At 50.6% G+C, this 16067-nt stretch overlaps 6 protein-coding genes across 6 annotated transcripts; 2 read left to right on the top strand and 4 right to left on the bottom strand.

Moving 5' to 3' along the window:
* Nucleotides 1-1226: 1226 nt before the first annotated feature.
* AA0111_g1781 (Peroxisomal acyl-coenzyme A oxidase 1) lies at nucleotides 1227-3437 on the top strand (the record flags this gene model as incomplete). The annotated part of the gene is made up of 4 exons (XM_028647478.1): nucleotides 1227-1318; nucleotides 1371-1592; nucleotides 1642-2040; nucleotides 2096-3437. 4 exons carry the CDS (start codon nucleotides 1227-1229, stop codon nucleotides 3435-3437), a joined length of 2055 nt encoding a protein of 684 aa, XP_028510882.1.
* Nucleotides 3438-3750: 313 nt separating this feature from the next.
* Nucleotides 3751-5025, bottom strand: AA0111_g1780 (hypothetical protein; the record flags this gene model as incomplete). Its single annotated transcript, XM_028647477.1, has 1 exon — nucleotides 3751-5025. One exon carries the CDS (start codon nucleotides 5023-5025, stop codon nucleotides 3751-3753), a length of 1275 nt encoding a protein of 424 aa, XP_028510881.1.
* Nucleotides 5026-5758: 733 nt separating this feature from the next.
* AA0111_g1779 (hypothetical protein) lies at nucleotides 5759-6349 on the bottom strand (the record flags this gene model as incomplete). The annotated part of the gene is made up of 3 exons (XM_028647475.1): nucleotides 5759-6145; nucleotides 6194-6229; nucleotides 6281-6349. 3 exons carry the CDS (start codon nucleotides 6347-6349, stop codon nucleotides 5759-5761), a joined length of 492 nt encoding a protein of 163 aa, XP_028510502.1.
* Nucleotides 6350-7269: 920 nt separating this feature from the next.
* AA0111_g1778 (hypothetical protein) lies at nucleotides 7270-10238 on the top strand (the record flags this gene model as incomplete). The annotated part of the gene is made up of 5 exons (XM_028647474.1): nucleotides 7270-7471; nucleotides 7521-7667; nucleotides 7720-8361; nucleotides 8406-9908; nucleotides 9961-10238. 5 exons carry the CDS (start codon nucleotides 7270-7272, stop codon nucleotides 10236-10238), a joined length of 2772 nt encoding a protein of 923 aa, XP_028510622.1.
* A 382-nt stretch (nucleotides 10239-10620) lies between these two features.
* AA0111_g1777 (hypothetical protein) lies at nucleotides 10621-12423 on the bottom strand (the record flags this gene model as incomplete). The annotated part of the gene is made up of 1 exon (XM_028647473.1): nucleotides 10621-12423. One exon carries the CDS (start codon nucleotides 12421-12423, stop codon nucleotides 10621-10623), a length of 1803 nt encoding a protein of 600 aa, XP_028510494.1.
* A 585-nt stretch (nucleotides 12424-13008) lies between these two features.
* AA0111_g1776 (hypothetical protein) lies at nucleotides 13009-15976 on the bottom strand (the record flags this gene model as incomplete). The annotated part of the gene is made up of 2 exons (XM_028647472.1): nucleotides 13009-13356; nucleotides 13412-15976. 2 exons carry the CDS (start codon nucleotides 15974-15976, stop codon nucleotides 13009-13011), a joined length of 2913 nt encoding a protein of 970 aa, XP_028510495.1.
* Between the last annotated feature and the right edge of the window lie 91 nt (nucleotides 15977-16067).

Genomic DNA, 16067 nt, shown 5'->3' with positions numbered 1-16067 from the left:
TGTGGCACTGCGTCCATTGTTCACCATACTTCTGCAGCCGAAATGGCATATCATAAGTTCATGATACCGCGTTCCGATCTCATAGCGCCTAGTATCGAGATGTACCAGCTCGCATAATGGTGCGTGTAACGTAGACGTTGAGGTGGAGTGCATCCATACAGGATAACGAGTTGATGCCGCCTCAGCTCTAGACAGTACGCCACCTTCTTTCTACAATTGAATAAGAGATTGGCTACCCATGCTATGCCAATCTTCGCCGCACGACTTCGTCAGAATATGGCATAGGGCTGCAGAACGAGAGGGCCATTGATTGTCACACCTTCGTCCTCAAGAAGCAGACTTGTCGAATACCATCGCGTATCGTGTTAACTCCCAAGAAACTGTCGCAGGAAATGTCTATTCCAAGCACCGGAGACATCTGATTCGACAAAACACTCGGATATGAAGACGTTTTCCATGCGGCAACGCCACCAAGGGCCGCCCTTAGGTATAGATACGGCCCGTGTCCTTCAATCCCGAATTTTGGCGGCATTGCCTAGACGGATAGTGACCCCGAGCACATCTATTAGGACAGCTATGATATCGCTTACATGCTTAGCTACATTTTTGATGCGAAAACCCCAACGAATATGCTCGAACTTATGGGGTTTGTTCATTTTGGGTCGAACAGGTCTGAGCTGTCAAGGAGGAGTTCAAGGGATCATCTGATCTACTAAACGACCGGTATCATCTGTACGCTAAACGGAAGTCAGTATGTCGCATCGAACGAACATAAGGACCATACATACGTATTCTGGAGATAGCACCCTGGAGATGCATCCAATAGCCATTTCTGCCCGAGATGCCTGCGTCACGGAGGCACAGTTGTGATTCACATTCATCAAATAACGAACCAGCACTTTGATAGCATCTGATTCGACGGCGGATGGATAGCGAAGGATCCGCGGCAGATTCGTGGAAAGCAGATCATCATGGATATGGAAAGCCCGTCGTGTACGTCTGATAATAAGAGATGTTGCTTTGGCCAGTTTAGCAATTGACCCCCGTCTATCTACCTTTGAAGGTCCAGATTCCGTTGGGTTGGATACCTGTCACGTTTACTTTCACAGTCATTCAATACCGTCACCCCTCCTACTATATAGCTCAGGGTTTCCTCCCTCTCACATAGAACAATCACATCACTCTCTTCTTGTTCTACAGATTCTTCCTAAGCGATAACAGTCGACATGGCGAAGAACATGCAGACTACACTGATGCAGAAAGCAAGAGCGTCCGGCTCCATTGATACGTTCGAGCTGACATGTCTACTCTGGGTAAAGTATGTTCGATACACAAGGTCTTTGCTGTCTCTTTACTAATCCTCTTGCCAGCGAACGTATTGTTAAGGAGCGGCGAGCTGCTTTCAAGCGTGTTGAGAAAGCACTCGGCACTTACGAAAGTACGAAACTTCCGAGATGCTACTCGGAAACCTCACGCGAGGATCTGTTTGAGCAAGGTCTCGAGATGGGAAAAGCATGTCTTGATGATATGCTAGAGCATAATCACGAGTACTTCGTATGGAACACTCCTCGATATAACCTAGTAAACGCAAGGTAGGTCAAACCAGAAATAGTACCAGATTGTCGAGCTAACTACTAATAGTCCTTTTGGTCACAAAGCTGTTCTGTTTGAGCCTGCAATGGAACACAACGGCACAGAAGAACAAAAGGCACAGTGGCTTCCACTGGCTCGATCCGGCAAAATACTCGGTACATATGCGCAAACTGAACTTGGCCATGGTTCTTTCGTGCGAGGCATCGAAACCACTGCGACCTTCGACCCTGATAGCGATGAGTTCGTCGTTCATTCACCAACAATTTCATCAACGAAGTTTTGGCCTGCTGGATTGGGCTTCTCGACCACACACGGCGCAGTCATGGCAAGACTTATTGCCGGTGGTCAAGATCAGGGGCCGCATATCTTCCTTGTGCAACTTCGATCGCTGGAGGATGGTAAGCCAATGCCTGGTATCAAGATGGGCGACGTTGGCTTGAAGCTCGGGTAAGTAACCTGATCGTATGAGATAACAAGCGCTGCGAATCTAACAACATACCAGCTACAATGAAGCAGACAATGGCTTCGCTTCTTTCGACCAAGTTCGCATACCTCGATCGCAGATGCTCATGGCGCACAGTCAGCTCGCACGCGACGGCACATTCACCAAAGATCCCCTTCGCGCAAAGCTCTCATACTCGGTCATGCTGCTTGTTCGTGGCAGGATGCCTAGTATCTTTACCGTACAACTAGCGCAAGCATTGACGATTGCGACACGATATTCTGTTGTGCGACAACAGGGCCTTGGTCCTGCCGATGCACTGAACACGGAAGCGAGTATTTTCCAGTATAAGCACCAACATTTCCGTCTTATGAGCATGATAGCCAAGACGTATGCAATGTTCTTCGGTTCGCGGGCCTGCGATGATCAGTACAACGAACTCCGCGAGATGCAGAGCAAGAACGACCATTCTCTCTTGCCATCAGTTCACGCACTAACTGCGGGTATGAAGGCATACGTTACATCAGAGGCCGCTGACGGTGCTGAAGACGCGCACAAACTATGTGGTGGCCATGGATATATGTCTATATCCGGCCTCCCGGATATCGTCGGTGCTCTCACAGGCGGTGCGACGTTTGAGGGCGAGAACTATGTTCTCTGGCAGCAGGTTGGACGACACCTACTGAAGCAACTCGACTGTTTACAAGATGGCGAGACAATCGAGCCGCAGGTGCAATACCTGGCTGATGTTGAAGATCCCAACATTGCATGCAGCGCATTCGGAACGCAGTTTCTCGACCCGGAAGTACAGCTTGCGATCTACCGCGACCGCGCACATCGTCTAGTCGTCAAAGCGCATTCAGCTATTCGAGCTTCCAGCAAGTTGCCTGCGGATGCATGGAATGAGCATATGATGCTGCTGATCTCCACCTCACGAGCTCACATTGAATATTTCATTCTTGGATCCTTCATTGACACTATCGCAAGTCTTCCTGATACCACGTCGTCCGGCCTTCGCACTGTACTGAACCGAACGCGCTCGCTCTTCGCCCTCTCCACCATTATAAACCCACGAACAGTCGATGCCCTGTCTTTCGTCGAAACAGCCCATTCGGATTCCCCATATCTCACAACGATGCAACTAGATCTCATCCGCTCACTAGTCAACAGCTTGCTCGATCAGCTTCTGCCTGAGGCAATCGCATTGACGGATGCATGGGACTTCTCTGACGCAAGTCTTTGCAGCGCATTGGGTATGTATAACGGCAACGTGTACGAGAATATCATGCGCTGGGTCGAACAGCTGCCTATCAATCAGAAGGCGTGGCAGAAAGGTGGTGTACAAGAGGGGTGGGAGAAGTGGGTCGACCCCATCCTGAAGAGAGAGATAGCGAAGTTGTAAGGGGAAACGACTTGAACATGCCATTTACATGATTATGAAATATATGGTGATCATCTTGTCAGACCACGATGAGACTCGTCAGTAGATGTAGATGTCGAATACAGTGGCTAGATCATTCGGTTGAGCCGTTCCCTCGTCCCACTACAGACCTGGTCATTGTGCTTTTTTTAGACAACCCATCGGCGAGCTCAAATCTTCTTTCACCGTGAATAAGATTCTTACTGGCAGGTCGTGTCGATATTGCTCGGAAACTGTGTGCCACACTCGTATGCAACGTGAGTTCGCTCACTGAGGTCGTCGAGGTGTTCAACTTCTACTTCCCCCTTCGTTTTCTTAACACCCTACCGTTGCTCGCCACATCGTTCTCCACACTCGCACTATTTTCATCTTGCTCAGTCATCTCGCTACCACCACGCTCCCTTTCTTTGATCCTCAGTACCTTGATTCTCCACACCCGTTGCTCCATCTTCAATCTCAACTCTTCCATTTCCCTTCTCTCCGCGACCGTCGCATTCTCCGGTATTTCAGGTAAATTCTCCAATTCCAATTCCAATTCCACGTCCTCTCCGTCGTTCATAATGACATCCTGTCCGGTATGAATAGGTGAGTCTTCCGCACCCGAAACAGGCATGTCCTCTGTGTTCTTCATGGCCACGTCTTCCTTGTTGCCCGTAAATGAATCCTCTACGTCTCCTCCTCCAACATTCGAAGGAACTTTGACCTCTCTACGAACGGTTGGAGTGTCAAGACCATCGTCTAGGTCCGGGACATCAGCAGCAGTATTGTCCATTTCCATCTGCCAATGCGGCTCTCTGACTCTTTGTTGTTGGAGTCTCGATAACCGCTTCTTCCTTTTTCTTCCTCCCAAATCCATCCCATCACCATCAAGATCCGAAAGAAAACCAGTATCATCTGGTGCCCGAGGATCTGGGTCTTGGTGGATCTGACTTGGGAGTTCTGCTGCAAGAGGATCTGACACTGATTCTTCATGTGCTTTTCGTCGTTTACCTCTCGTTGCTGGTTGTGGCCGCGTAGGCTTTTTTGCAGCAGATGCTTCGGGATTCAAGTCTACCTTGACGGGTTTGACGCCGTTAAGGTATTGGTATTTTCCGCCGGCGAGGGGTTCGGAAGATCCTTCTTCTTCTTCTTCATCCTCGTCCTCATCTTCCTGATTTATTGGTGTTTTGGGAATCTGAATGCTTGCTCGATGAGCAGTGCGGTCGACAGGCTTCTCTTGTGAACTCGGTCCAGGGTGCGCCGTATCAGCGCTTGTCTTCTCAGCCTCACTTCTATATTCTTCCAAAACGGTTTTCAAATCCACTTCCTTGCTGCCAATAGCAGAGCTATCCTTCTCTTTGCGTATCTGTATGGTTTTCCTCAATCTCTTCTTAAAGTCCGGATGGGTAGTGTTGGGTGTTGATGCAATTGAACTCAATAGTCCCATGAATTCATTACTCCATTCCCTCCACTCCTGGTTGTGGTTGGGACATAGAGTCTTCGGTAAACATTTATCGAAGGATGTAATGTCCCAATTAAGCATGATGGTTTGAACGTCCTCGTAGAGTTGCTTCCTTCTTCGTGGTGCCATTATTGCGTTCAAAAGCGGAAGCCTTTGGAGATGTGCTCAGTATTATCGAATTAACGAGCAGCGGGCCCGGGAAATGTGAGATGAATGAGATGGGTCTTGCGATGGTAGGGCGCGTAGAAGCAGCATCGTGGTCTTGTGTCACAATAGCAGAAAGGACGGCAAGTTGCAGTAATTCGAGGTAGAAGGGCGGTCAATGCGTTCTCGTCAGCCACTCTGACTAGTAGGGGCTAGGCTCAATTTGCAGCTATAGCTGACTACCTTGAGCGGCTTCTCCACGCGTATGCCCTAGCGCTTGAGGCATTGGAAATGTCTCAAGAGCCGCAGAATGCCGCCAGCCTGGGGAAATTCGAGATTTTGTTTGCTGATGGGTGGGCCTGATGATGTCATTGAGTTATTTTAGTCTGGATCTGAGTTTGAACTATTGCGGTAAGCTCGGATTCAATAGAGTAGATGCGCAATAACTGATGAACATTGAGATGTGTCGTATCTTCTGAATTCCGCACACTCATGTTTTCTTCTAGAGACGCCTCCAGATGTTGTACAAGTCGTGTCGCGTGTATGATACAGATATAGCACAAAGCTGAGGAGAGTGTGAACGCCGCCCGCTGCCGAAACCTGCCTGCGGTATATGCCAAACATCCCAAAAACACCGCTTGCCCAGACATGTTGCTGCCCATCCCTGGCGTTATAGCGGTTCGCTCCGAACAGGTATAAGTCGTGAATCGAAAGTGTTTTACGCGGCCACAGCCATGCCGCCGCCGCCAGATCCTGCACCGACATCGCTCGGTGGTGGTGGGGGGGCATCGAGCCTTGTGTTGTCGGCCATCATGCGGTTGAAGCCAATTGATACGCCCTCAATGACAGCCAGCAAGATAGCACAGGATATCGCTCCGTTTCGCATCGACCTGTAGCCTCCTCGTACTGCGAGCGATCCGCCGGTGAAGAATCCTGCGATGATGGCATTCCATGGGTCTTCCTTCTTCCGTATTCCCTTGACTGCGCAGTCGTATGTGTTGAAAAGTCCTCCCCAAACACCGAAGTTGCCGCCGAGAACGGGGGCGCGGGCCTTGATGGCTGTGATGGCACCGATGCGTCGCTCGCCGTAGGGTGAGTTACGGAACTGCAGGCTTGTAAGCGCACTTCTTCAAGACACCGAGACCGTACTTACGCCTTTTACGCCGTGCCATACTGCTCCTCCAACAGCCTAGCCCACAGTTAGTAATGGGTTGAAGACACTGCGCCTGAGGGGACATACGCCCATGGCAAAGGCACCACCAAAGTCATTGAGAATGACCCAGGGACAAGGATCGCGCGAATGATCCATTATGTATTATTAAGATGAGAGACGTGTTTTGGGCGGTTCCGAGGGCGACGGGAGGGTGTGGGCGAGCTTGTGGTCGGACGATAGCCACCGGTGACGATGCGCTTCGATGGAATTTCTTGAGGACCCTTGCTCCTTTGGCGCTAGCGGCGAATCTTCGGGGCCGCTGCAACCATCGTCTGCCATCAATCCTCCTGGCATACCTCATCCTTCACCACCCGAATCACTGTGCAACGCTCTGTCTTTGTCGACTTGTGACTGTATGCTATCTTGTACTTGACTATTTATCGGTAACAGAGATGTCGAAGGATGCAGCTATAAGTCCCCCGTTAGAGCGATGCGTATCGCACGCGGCTGTTATATGCGGAATGAACAACGATCTTAACTACAAAGACGTCTCAAGACTTGGTCCAGCTGTTCGAGATGTTAGATGATCATTTTGTGAGTATTCAGCGCTGGTGACAACAGTGTAAGATGCGACTGACGAATCTTTCTCTTTTCTACTTCTCTTGTGCAATGCATCCATCAGCCTATCCAATAAGTTTAGGCACCCTTACTCTCACTATGTCTCTATCATCTGTTTTCTTTATCGTACCATTAGTGTATAAATCGCCACTCTCTTCTACATTCATGCCATCTTCCTCACCGCTGCACTGGAATGTGTCACACAATCAGCGTTCACCGTCCCAATTGGGGTACTTGGCCTGCGTTCACCTGTCTTGTTTCTCGTCCACAAGCTTCTACGCTCACCTAATCGTTTCTGCGTTTTGATTTCCTACCCCGCTTTAGGCATCTGTGTCACCGCGAATTGTTTAGCTCACGCGGAGTCTTGGCGCGCGTGTTGTCGTCGCTATCAACTTTGATTGTACCTCTACTCACCCGTCCACCTGTACTACCAGAATCAATCACACAAGCTCGAAAGTATGGCAGGCGCCACTCGGGGTCGTACGCGCAATGGTGCAACCAAACCGCCGCCCTCGTCCAGCGAGGATGATACACTTGCAGCCGCGCTCATGGAAGGAAACCCTCACGTACCTTCGCGAGAACCAGAGCGTCTGTCTGACCGCGACGACGTATCGCGTCTGAGTGAGGGACTGGAACCGCTGCATTTAGTTGGTCAGGACGGTAAGCTTCGTGTTGAAGAATTGTAGTTAAGTAACTAACAAAGGATCAGATACACCGCAAACTCCTAATGCACCCGCCTCTGGTGAAATTGACCCGCTTGGTATCCACGTAAAAGATGCCATATCAACCATCAGTCGGCTAGAGGGACTGGGCCTGCAGATGTTAGAGATCCCTTTGCCGAAGTGCATTGTTTTGGGTAAGTTGTGTCGCACGACTTCAACCTTTACCTAACTAACATAACGTTCCAGGCGAGCAATCCACCGGGAAATCTTCGGTAATTGAAGCAATATCAGGCATCAAGACCCCTCGCTCGACCGATACATGCACTAGGTGCCCACTCTTCATCAAGCTAGAACCTTCAGAGAACACTTGCGCCGGGTGGAGCGCAACAATCAGTCTACGCCGAAGCTTTGGCTATGACAGTAAAAAGGGTCGAGGACATGAAGGACGATTTCCAGGATGGGTGCAAATGCCCAAGCCTACCGATACACACTTCGCATCTACAGAAGACTCCCACCAACTCGAAGAGCTAATCGCACGCGCTCAAACAGCGATTATAAATCCTATGATGGACTACAAGGAGTTCCTCAAAGCACCCATCGGCGCGCTCGGGGACTATCACAGCTGTGAATTCAGCCCAAACGTTGTCTTCATCGCAATCTCACATCCGGATCTTCCTGCACTAAGCTTATATGACTTGCCAGGAATTATTGGTCAGGCAGAGTCTCCAGAGACAGGGTATCTAGTTGACTTTGTCCACGATCTAGTGACAGACTATGTCAAGGATCCAGAGGCCCTTATCCTAGTGACTTGCTCACTAGAGAACGACATCGCGAACTCGACTGCTGGTGGAATTGCGCGGAAGCTCAACGCCACAGATCGGTGTATTGGTAAGTATAATGCCCTCTGTTGTGTTCGTCGCTAATATTTCTAGGTGTGCTTACCAAACCGGACCGCTTACCAGCAGGATCCCGCTACGAAATGCTGAAGGCAGTGTTTGACCAACAGCGCTTCGCCCTGGGACATGGATACTTCGTCGTCAAGAACCTGGACCAAGACGAAATTAACCAAGGTCTCACCCATCAGCAGGCTCGTATTCGAGAGCAGGAGTTCTTCGCCGAAGGAGAGCCTTGGGCGACAGACTTTGTAGACTACGACCATCGCTTTGGTACTCTGAACCTACAACGCTTTCTTTCTGGAAAGCTCGCGGAGCAAATCACTAAGAAACTCCCTATAATCGACCAAGAGATCAATGCCAGGCTTGAACAGGTACTCGCTGATCTTCAGCAATTTCCAGACCCACCAACTCACAATGCTGCCCGGATGATCTCGGACGTCGTACTTGATTTCTCCCAAGATGTACGTAGGGAGCTGGAGGCTGAGTTTCCTTGTAAGGCATGGCGCAACAATTGGAAGGCGCTACAGAAGTCATTTTTCGACGCTCTGGCAAGCTTGAAGCCTACCATGTCCACGCGCGGAGATCGAGATGCGACCGTCTACATGGACGTGCTTGGAGCCCAACCTGGAAGCTCTGCCAGCAAGGCCATTGCTGTTGATGACGATGAAGAAGAAGGGGAAGATGAAGACGATGCTCATTTCATCACACAAATGAGCAGTAACCCCGAAACGCCCACGAAGAAGCGAAAGCTTGAGACTCCAGGTCCCTCACCAGCGAAGACACCCAGCCGTCGACGTCTACCAAATTCAGCGGCTCCAGGCTCAGACCTCAGTGAATTCAGAAAGAACTTTCCTCTCGACCAGGTCACACAACACCTCGCAGAAAACTCGCAAAGCAAGGTACCAGGTCAGATTGAGCCTCGTGTTGTTGACAACATGATGCTCAAAACACTTGAACATTGGGAGAAGCCGCTCAATAACTTCTTCAACATGCTTGAAGGTCAGATTGCTAATCAGATCAAAGCATTGTTCCACAAGCACTTCTCTAAATATGAGGGATCGACTTTCTACCGAACTGCCTGGCAGATTGTTAACCAGATGGTAAGCCTCAACTTCAACCAGCAGCGCACTACAATAGCCGACGAGAGTCTCAATGATGAGAGGGAGGGACCTTACATCTTTTATGACGAGATCTTTGAACAGGAAAAGGAAGCTGTTCTAGATTGTTACCGCCAACATAGATTTAAGGCGCGCCTTAACATCTACAAGCGTGAAAGGCAACAACAGACAGATAGACCAGTTACTACGCAAGAGGAAGAGAAGTTGAAGAAGGACGCTAGGGTAATGGAGGTATTGAATCATGAGCCATACGTGGTAGAGCTCAGTGTTGTGGCCCAAGTCACAACCTACTACATGCTAGCAGCGCGCCGTTTGCACGATGCCGTCTGCATGCGCATTGAGTCTAAATTCTTCAAGCAACTGCGTACGCAGCTCCGTGATGAACTTGAGAACGGACTGGGTCTCAATGACGGAAGCGAAGGTAAGATCCCGCTCCATGTCCCGCTAAGCATCTTACTGACACCGCAAATCAGGTTATAACAACGCAGTTCGCCTCTGTGCTGAATCATCTCAGCGCTACAACCAACGCAAGGAACTAGTCGGTCAGCGAGACTCGCTTCTACAAGGCCAAAAGATCCTTCGAGACCTCCAGCAGAAGTATGCTGGTGACAACACCTCCTCCACCACCTCTGTTTCCAACATTGGCTCTAGCACTTGCTACTCGAGTGCTTCTTTCGGCGGCGGCATGACTACTCCGCTGTCTGAAGAGATGGACGATTGCGATATGACTAGGCTTCCGCGCCGCCGATAGAGGGACTACGCTTTGATCAGGACACGAAACGCGCTTCTTGCGAGGCTGGTGAGGACCGGGTATAGCATGTGGAAAGAGTTGTTCATTTTATGACTATACGCAGGAACTGTTACAAGTGAAGCGTAGTTGCATAGCGCTATTATGACAGCTGCACTTGAGTATGCAAATGTCGGTCATGCATTAGCTGTAAAACTTGCTGCTTCCTAAGAGGAATGATATGAATGTCAACTTAATTTTCACGTCATCCTAGATTTACTAACCCCTGACGTGCATTCTACTTGTGAAAGTTTTACTACTTTGCCAACTCTGTGTTTTGCAGCTAAGGTATCTCTTCGGCGTTGCAACAAGCGTATGTGCTTCTACTATTCTACTTTCCACAAACCTATTTATCTCCGTTGCCTTCAGCATTGCCATCCACGTCACCCCCTTTACCCTCTCCGTTCTCTTTATCACCACTGTCTCTTCCCTCTTGTTCTGCATCCCCTCCTCGCATGTCCTGTTCACGCTGCCCAGTAGTAGCCAGCTCGCCATTCCGCGCTCCTCGCCGTTGTTCTTGTAAACGTCTTAGCAAGTAGTCAGTCCTTGCCGAGTATGTAGCGTGATCCCGCAGACTTATCACAACTTCCAGCTGCATCTCATCTTCCTCTGTAGACACACCAATACTACGGAAATACGCGAGCCTGCGTCTGCCTTGCCTGACCAAAATTTCAGCATCACTAGTGTCTAGCTCGTCCAGGGCTCTTCGTAGCCCCGATTCGGTGGCAAGAGGCTCAGCGACGGTGTCGACACGTGGGTGAGCTGGGAGAAGTGGTCGTTGTCGATGCGTTTCTTGGGCAGCTTCTACCCTTGCCTGCGCTCCGAGATTCGATGCGGCTACCTCTCCCAGTGTCTGATTGATTGGACTCTGAAATAGTGGTCTTCCATCGATGTTGCTCTCGGGTTGTTCTGTTGGACGGAATCGCGCAATAATTCTTGCAATGAGAGAGAGCACATTATCTACACTAGGCCTTGACGACCAGCCGATCGCGTTTTCAAACTCTTGCCTAACTGCAGTACGGCGCTCTTGTGTGTTTGTAAGATTGGATAGAACAAGAAGACCCGCGACGATCGCGCTATCGAAATCAGCATCACTCCTCACGCCCGCTGGAGTCAAGCGTGATGGTATGAGGTCGAGAAGTGAAGCGATGTTCCAGTTCCTGTAGATAAGATCAAGGGTCATATCTCGCTGTGTTGAACTACGGGTCTTGATCTGTGGTCCTTGGATCCCAGGCTGCTGCTCATTCTTTCTTGGCCTTTTGCTCTCGTTCTTCATAAAACCGTTGTCGTCAACCTCTTGTTCTGGTTCGCCTTCTCCGTTGCGTTTCATGGCTCCGGCACTTTTTCGCTTCTTGGATCCTGACCTATTCCCGTCGTTTTTCGCTTTCACTATCGTCTCTTTATGGGTCTCTGGGTCTATTCTGTCTCCTTTGAATAGTCTTCTTATATCGTCGCGCAAATTTACTTCTTTTTCTTCCCCCGTTCTACCAATCTTCCGATTTCCTCCCGTGTGCCTCCTTTTATCCCAGAACAGGACGAACTGCTCCTTCATCTTCTTGTTCATAGCTTTCGTCTGTTCAGACAGCTGCTGGAACTTGAGAAGAGTTGCTAATTCCCAAGTGTCGTCGCTGACGTGTTGGAGTTTGAGTGGTCCTGTCAGCCATGTCTCTTCGGTCAGGATGTCGTGAACGTGTTCGATGTTCCAGTTTTTCCTAATGGCCGCAAGTGCTTGTGCTCGTTGATGAGCCTTAGATGAAACAGGAGCAGTGGCAGGCTCAGTGGTATCCTCACCGTCGTCTCCGCTGTCGCCTCCATTGCTGCTGATATTGGTATCAGTCTGCATGTTCTCTTGCTCTCCGTCTATACCATCAAAGCCCTCGAGCTGGCGTACTAGGCGGTCTTCTTCTTGCAATGCCTGAGGTACTTCTTGATCTAGCCCATCTGCCACCCCATCTGTTGATGCCTCATCCTCGACATCATCCTGCTCTTCTTCGTCTGATAGAGGCTCTGTCATCGTTGAGTCTTCATCCGAATCTGCGTTCATGCCCCCTACTTTCGCTGCCTCATGATCATTCTCCTCCAGATCGTCCTGGCGTGTCTCGTGGCGTTGCTTGGACTCGCGGCGTTTGTTGTTTCTGGATTTCGACATTCTAAAGTTGTTGTCCTTGGTGGCTTGCTTGACTGTTATAAGAGCTTAGTGGACGAGTGAATAAACGAATAACCCTTACCCCGTTCTTATAAATACACTCCCACTACCCTATCTCTTTCCATCGTTTGTAACTCAGACAAACAAGGCTCTTTGTACTACCGTTTCTTGAAAACGCTAGAAGTATTACATTGGCAGGTATTGTACCTAGTAGAATAGAAGGCAAGAGGACCGGTGTGGCGCTGCTATCAGTGTACGTATGACATGGCTGTTAGTTTTGAACAAACTACATCAGATGTGATTCCCTATCTACATCTTGGCATCTTACGACCGTCAGACGTTGTCCCATCCCATCTCGTCACTGCCATCTATCTATTCTCAGCCAAATTCCCCAGACGCCCCAAATAATCCGGAGCGAGATTAGACAATAAAACGTACCAGCAGTAAATATACATTTGAAAGATAAGAGAAAAACGGTCCAGGAGCTAAACAGGGAAGATGGAATAGAAAGAAGCGTAGTTCAGATAGTGGAAAAGCCGAGGCATAATAACCATGCTCGCCCTACAGCTTTCGATGTCACTACCAGTTCTACCACATATCATCATCAGCCCTCTGACTCTGATCAGAATCCGAATGATTAGCATAGCCCCCTCCTCCTTTGCCCGACTGACCCAGATAATTCTGTGTGTTTGCAACGCTATATCCACCGCTGCCTCCATTCGCACTATAATTAGAATGATGAGAATCGCGAGGATTCTGGTTGTATTGATTACCCTGCGACGCGCCTCTTTGATGCTGTTGTTGCTGGTGCTGTCCATTTTGTTGCTGATGTTGTAGCGCCCCGTTCGCTTGTTGTTGATGTACGCTTGGCCATTCATTGGATTTCTCTGATTGTTGCTCATGTTGCTGCTGCTGCTGCTGCTGCTGCTGCTGTTGCTGGTATCTTTGTTAGCATCTCTTCTGAACAAACTTGCTTTCAACGAGGACTTACCTGCTGGTATCGCTGATACTGAGCAAACTCCTCAGGCTGCGATTGCTGTTGTTGAGCTTGTTGAGCGGCTTGCTGCTGTTGCTGCTCCTTCTTCTGCTGCGCAGCTTGTTGCTGTTGCTGAGCCTGCTGAGCTTGCTTCGCTTGTTTGGAGTTACCAATGGAGATCTGCGGGTGCATTTGTTGGACTTTCGCGAGGTATGAGTACATGAAGTTGCTCAATAAGACCTGAGAATAGAGTTCGCGACGAGGGTTCGCGAGCTTGATGTGAGCCATGCGGTAGATCGCACGTTCTTCAAGGATTGAGAATCGGGTCCAGTTGTAATCGATATCGGGCTTCAAGATGCGTGGCGGGGGCTCAGGCGATAGTCCGCGTGAGGCGTTCTTCTTGTGAGACGACTCCTTCTCGCCCTTCTTCTTTCCTCCTCCGAAGATAGAGGATAGTAGTCCAGGCTCCTTCTCTTTCTTGCCTTCGCTAGACGTCTTTCTGGCGCTCTCTTTCTTCCGCTCCTCTTCTAGCTTGATACTTTCTCGATCCAACACAACGCTTTCACGACCACGACCACCACCTTGTATCGACGTTTGCAGGAGGTCCAGTCTTGTATCATCGTGCCCCTTTTCCTGAGGCTTGCTGAGCTTGTTCTTGACCTTCTTGTCTTTTTCTTTCTCTGCGTCTTTTCCACCCTTTTTGTCTTTTTCCTTTTCTTTATCACCGCCAAACCAACCCCAGCTCGTCTTCCTTGGGCCGCCTTCTGAGCTGTCTTTCTTGTCTTTGGATTTCCCGTCAGACTTCTTGTCTTCTGGCGCATTTGGGATAATGGACAACGAGTCTACTCTGTTGTTCTGGCCAGGCATCGCGGAAGGCTGGGCTACTAAATCATCAAAAGATTGCGCGGGCTTGATAGGGGAGTTCTGGGCGGCTTGTGCATGGCGATTTGGGCGACCTGCTTGAGGCTGAGGCTGGCGCTGTTGTTGCGGAGGCTGCTGCTGAGGCTGAGGATAATGACGGGGACCAGCAGGCTGTTGCTGGGATTGAGGCGGTGGCTGGCGGGAAGAGTGACGTTCCGGTAGCGTAAACTGAGGTGTCCTGTTCTGCTCCTGTGGCGGTGGTGTCTCGATGATTTGGGGTACCTGCTGTGGTGGAGGGGTATAGCCGGGCAAAGGTGCTGTCGTTCGACCGTTCGAGGCGATCCTCGAATGGAACTGCCGAGGCTGAGGCGAAGTTCGATCCTGTGTCATAGGCTCAGTGGAAGCTGACCTGGGATGTTCCTCCGATGAGCCGGGTCTTTCTCCACCATAGCTGGGAGATGCTCGATTTGCTTGTGGCCGCGAAAAGTTGTTGGACGATCCCTCGAATGCGCCATTGACGGGTTCAGACTGAACGCGCGCAAGTCCTGGGAGAGGCGGGACTTCAGGTATGCTTTCGGTAGAATGTACAGGGGAGGTAGACGGCGAGTCTTCTGTATCAGTTTCTGCCTGTCGGCCAGAGACAAGCCGACGTGAGAGGGCCGGACCACCTTTGCGTAGACTGCCTCGCCTATAAGTAGTATGTGTTGACCTCTTCAGCGTCCCCAAACCACGCATTTTACTGCCTGGTACGATTGGCATCCCATCTACACCCTCCTCCCCTTCTCCAGCAATAGCCTTGTGGTCGATGCTCATACGTCTTATCAAGGCCACTGGGTCCTCCTGTATGTGCTCGAGCTCTTGAAGATTGGACAGGCCACCGCTGGACTGCGTACCGGAGCGTTTCCGTTCCAGTCTCTCAGCACCATCCTTGTAGCCGCTACCGGTATCGATTTGCCTGGAAAGCATAGACTTCTTGCGCCGTAAACCTCCACCTGAGCCCTGACGTCCCATGGCACCGTCGGGCGATAGTGAATCCGAGTCTCCTGAACGTCGTCTCGTCCTGTCGATCTTGTCCTCGATAAAAGTCTTGAATTCCATAGGGGCGAGTTCGGGGTGCAAACGTGCGGGCACCCAGAACAGTTTTGATTCATCTTCCTCAGACACGGCGGGAGGAGAGGGCGGTGAGTTGGCGGATTGGAACGAAGGTAGATCGGGATCGGCATTGTTAACGCCCATTGACATCCTCCGTATGGCTTGCAGGTTGCTCAATTCCTGGGCAAGACCTGCAGGGCTGTTTTCGTAGTCGAGGTTGTTGAGCGGGAACTGGTGCGACGCCGTGTTGGAGTTTGAGCGAGACAGCGGAGGGGATATCTCGCCGCCATTTGAGGGGTTTCGGCCGATAGAAGCCCGCTTCTGGGGCATGTTGGTGCTGCCATTTGGGCTCGTCGGCGTTGCTGGCTTCTCGAAGGACAGCTGGGGACGCAGCGGGGATCTTGCGGGCGGAGCGCTGGGGAAGGGGTCAAAGGCCTCGAAGGCGCCAAAGGACTGGATCGAGTCGCCGTTGGGGCTGGGAATGAAGCTTAGGGGTCGCAGGCTGCGTCGGTTCGACTCAGTGTCGCTATCTCCGCCGTACATGTCGCCTATGGCCTCTGTGACGTGGTGGCTGTCATCGCTGATGGATATCTGCGGCGCATGCCCCCGACGGGGAGGGTTTCGCATCTGATATAGCCGGTCTAGCTCTCGTGCTCGGTCGGTTGCCTGTGGGGTGCGAGACTTGGTCAGCTTGGGGGCTCCTTGGAGGTTGGGTTGG

Source organism: Alternaria arborescens (genome assembly GCF_004154835.1).
Source record: "Alternaria arborescens strain FERA 675 chromosome Unknown contig_3, whole genome shotgun sequence".
Taxonomy (NCBI): Eukaryota; Fungi; Ascomycota; class Dothideomycetes; order Pleosporales; family Pleosporaceae; genus Alternaria; species Alternaria arborescens.
This window is presented reverse-complemented; position numbering and strand designations above follow the sequence as displayed.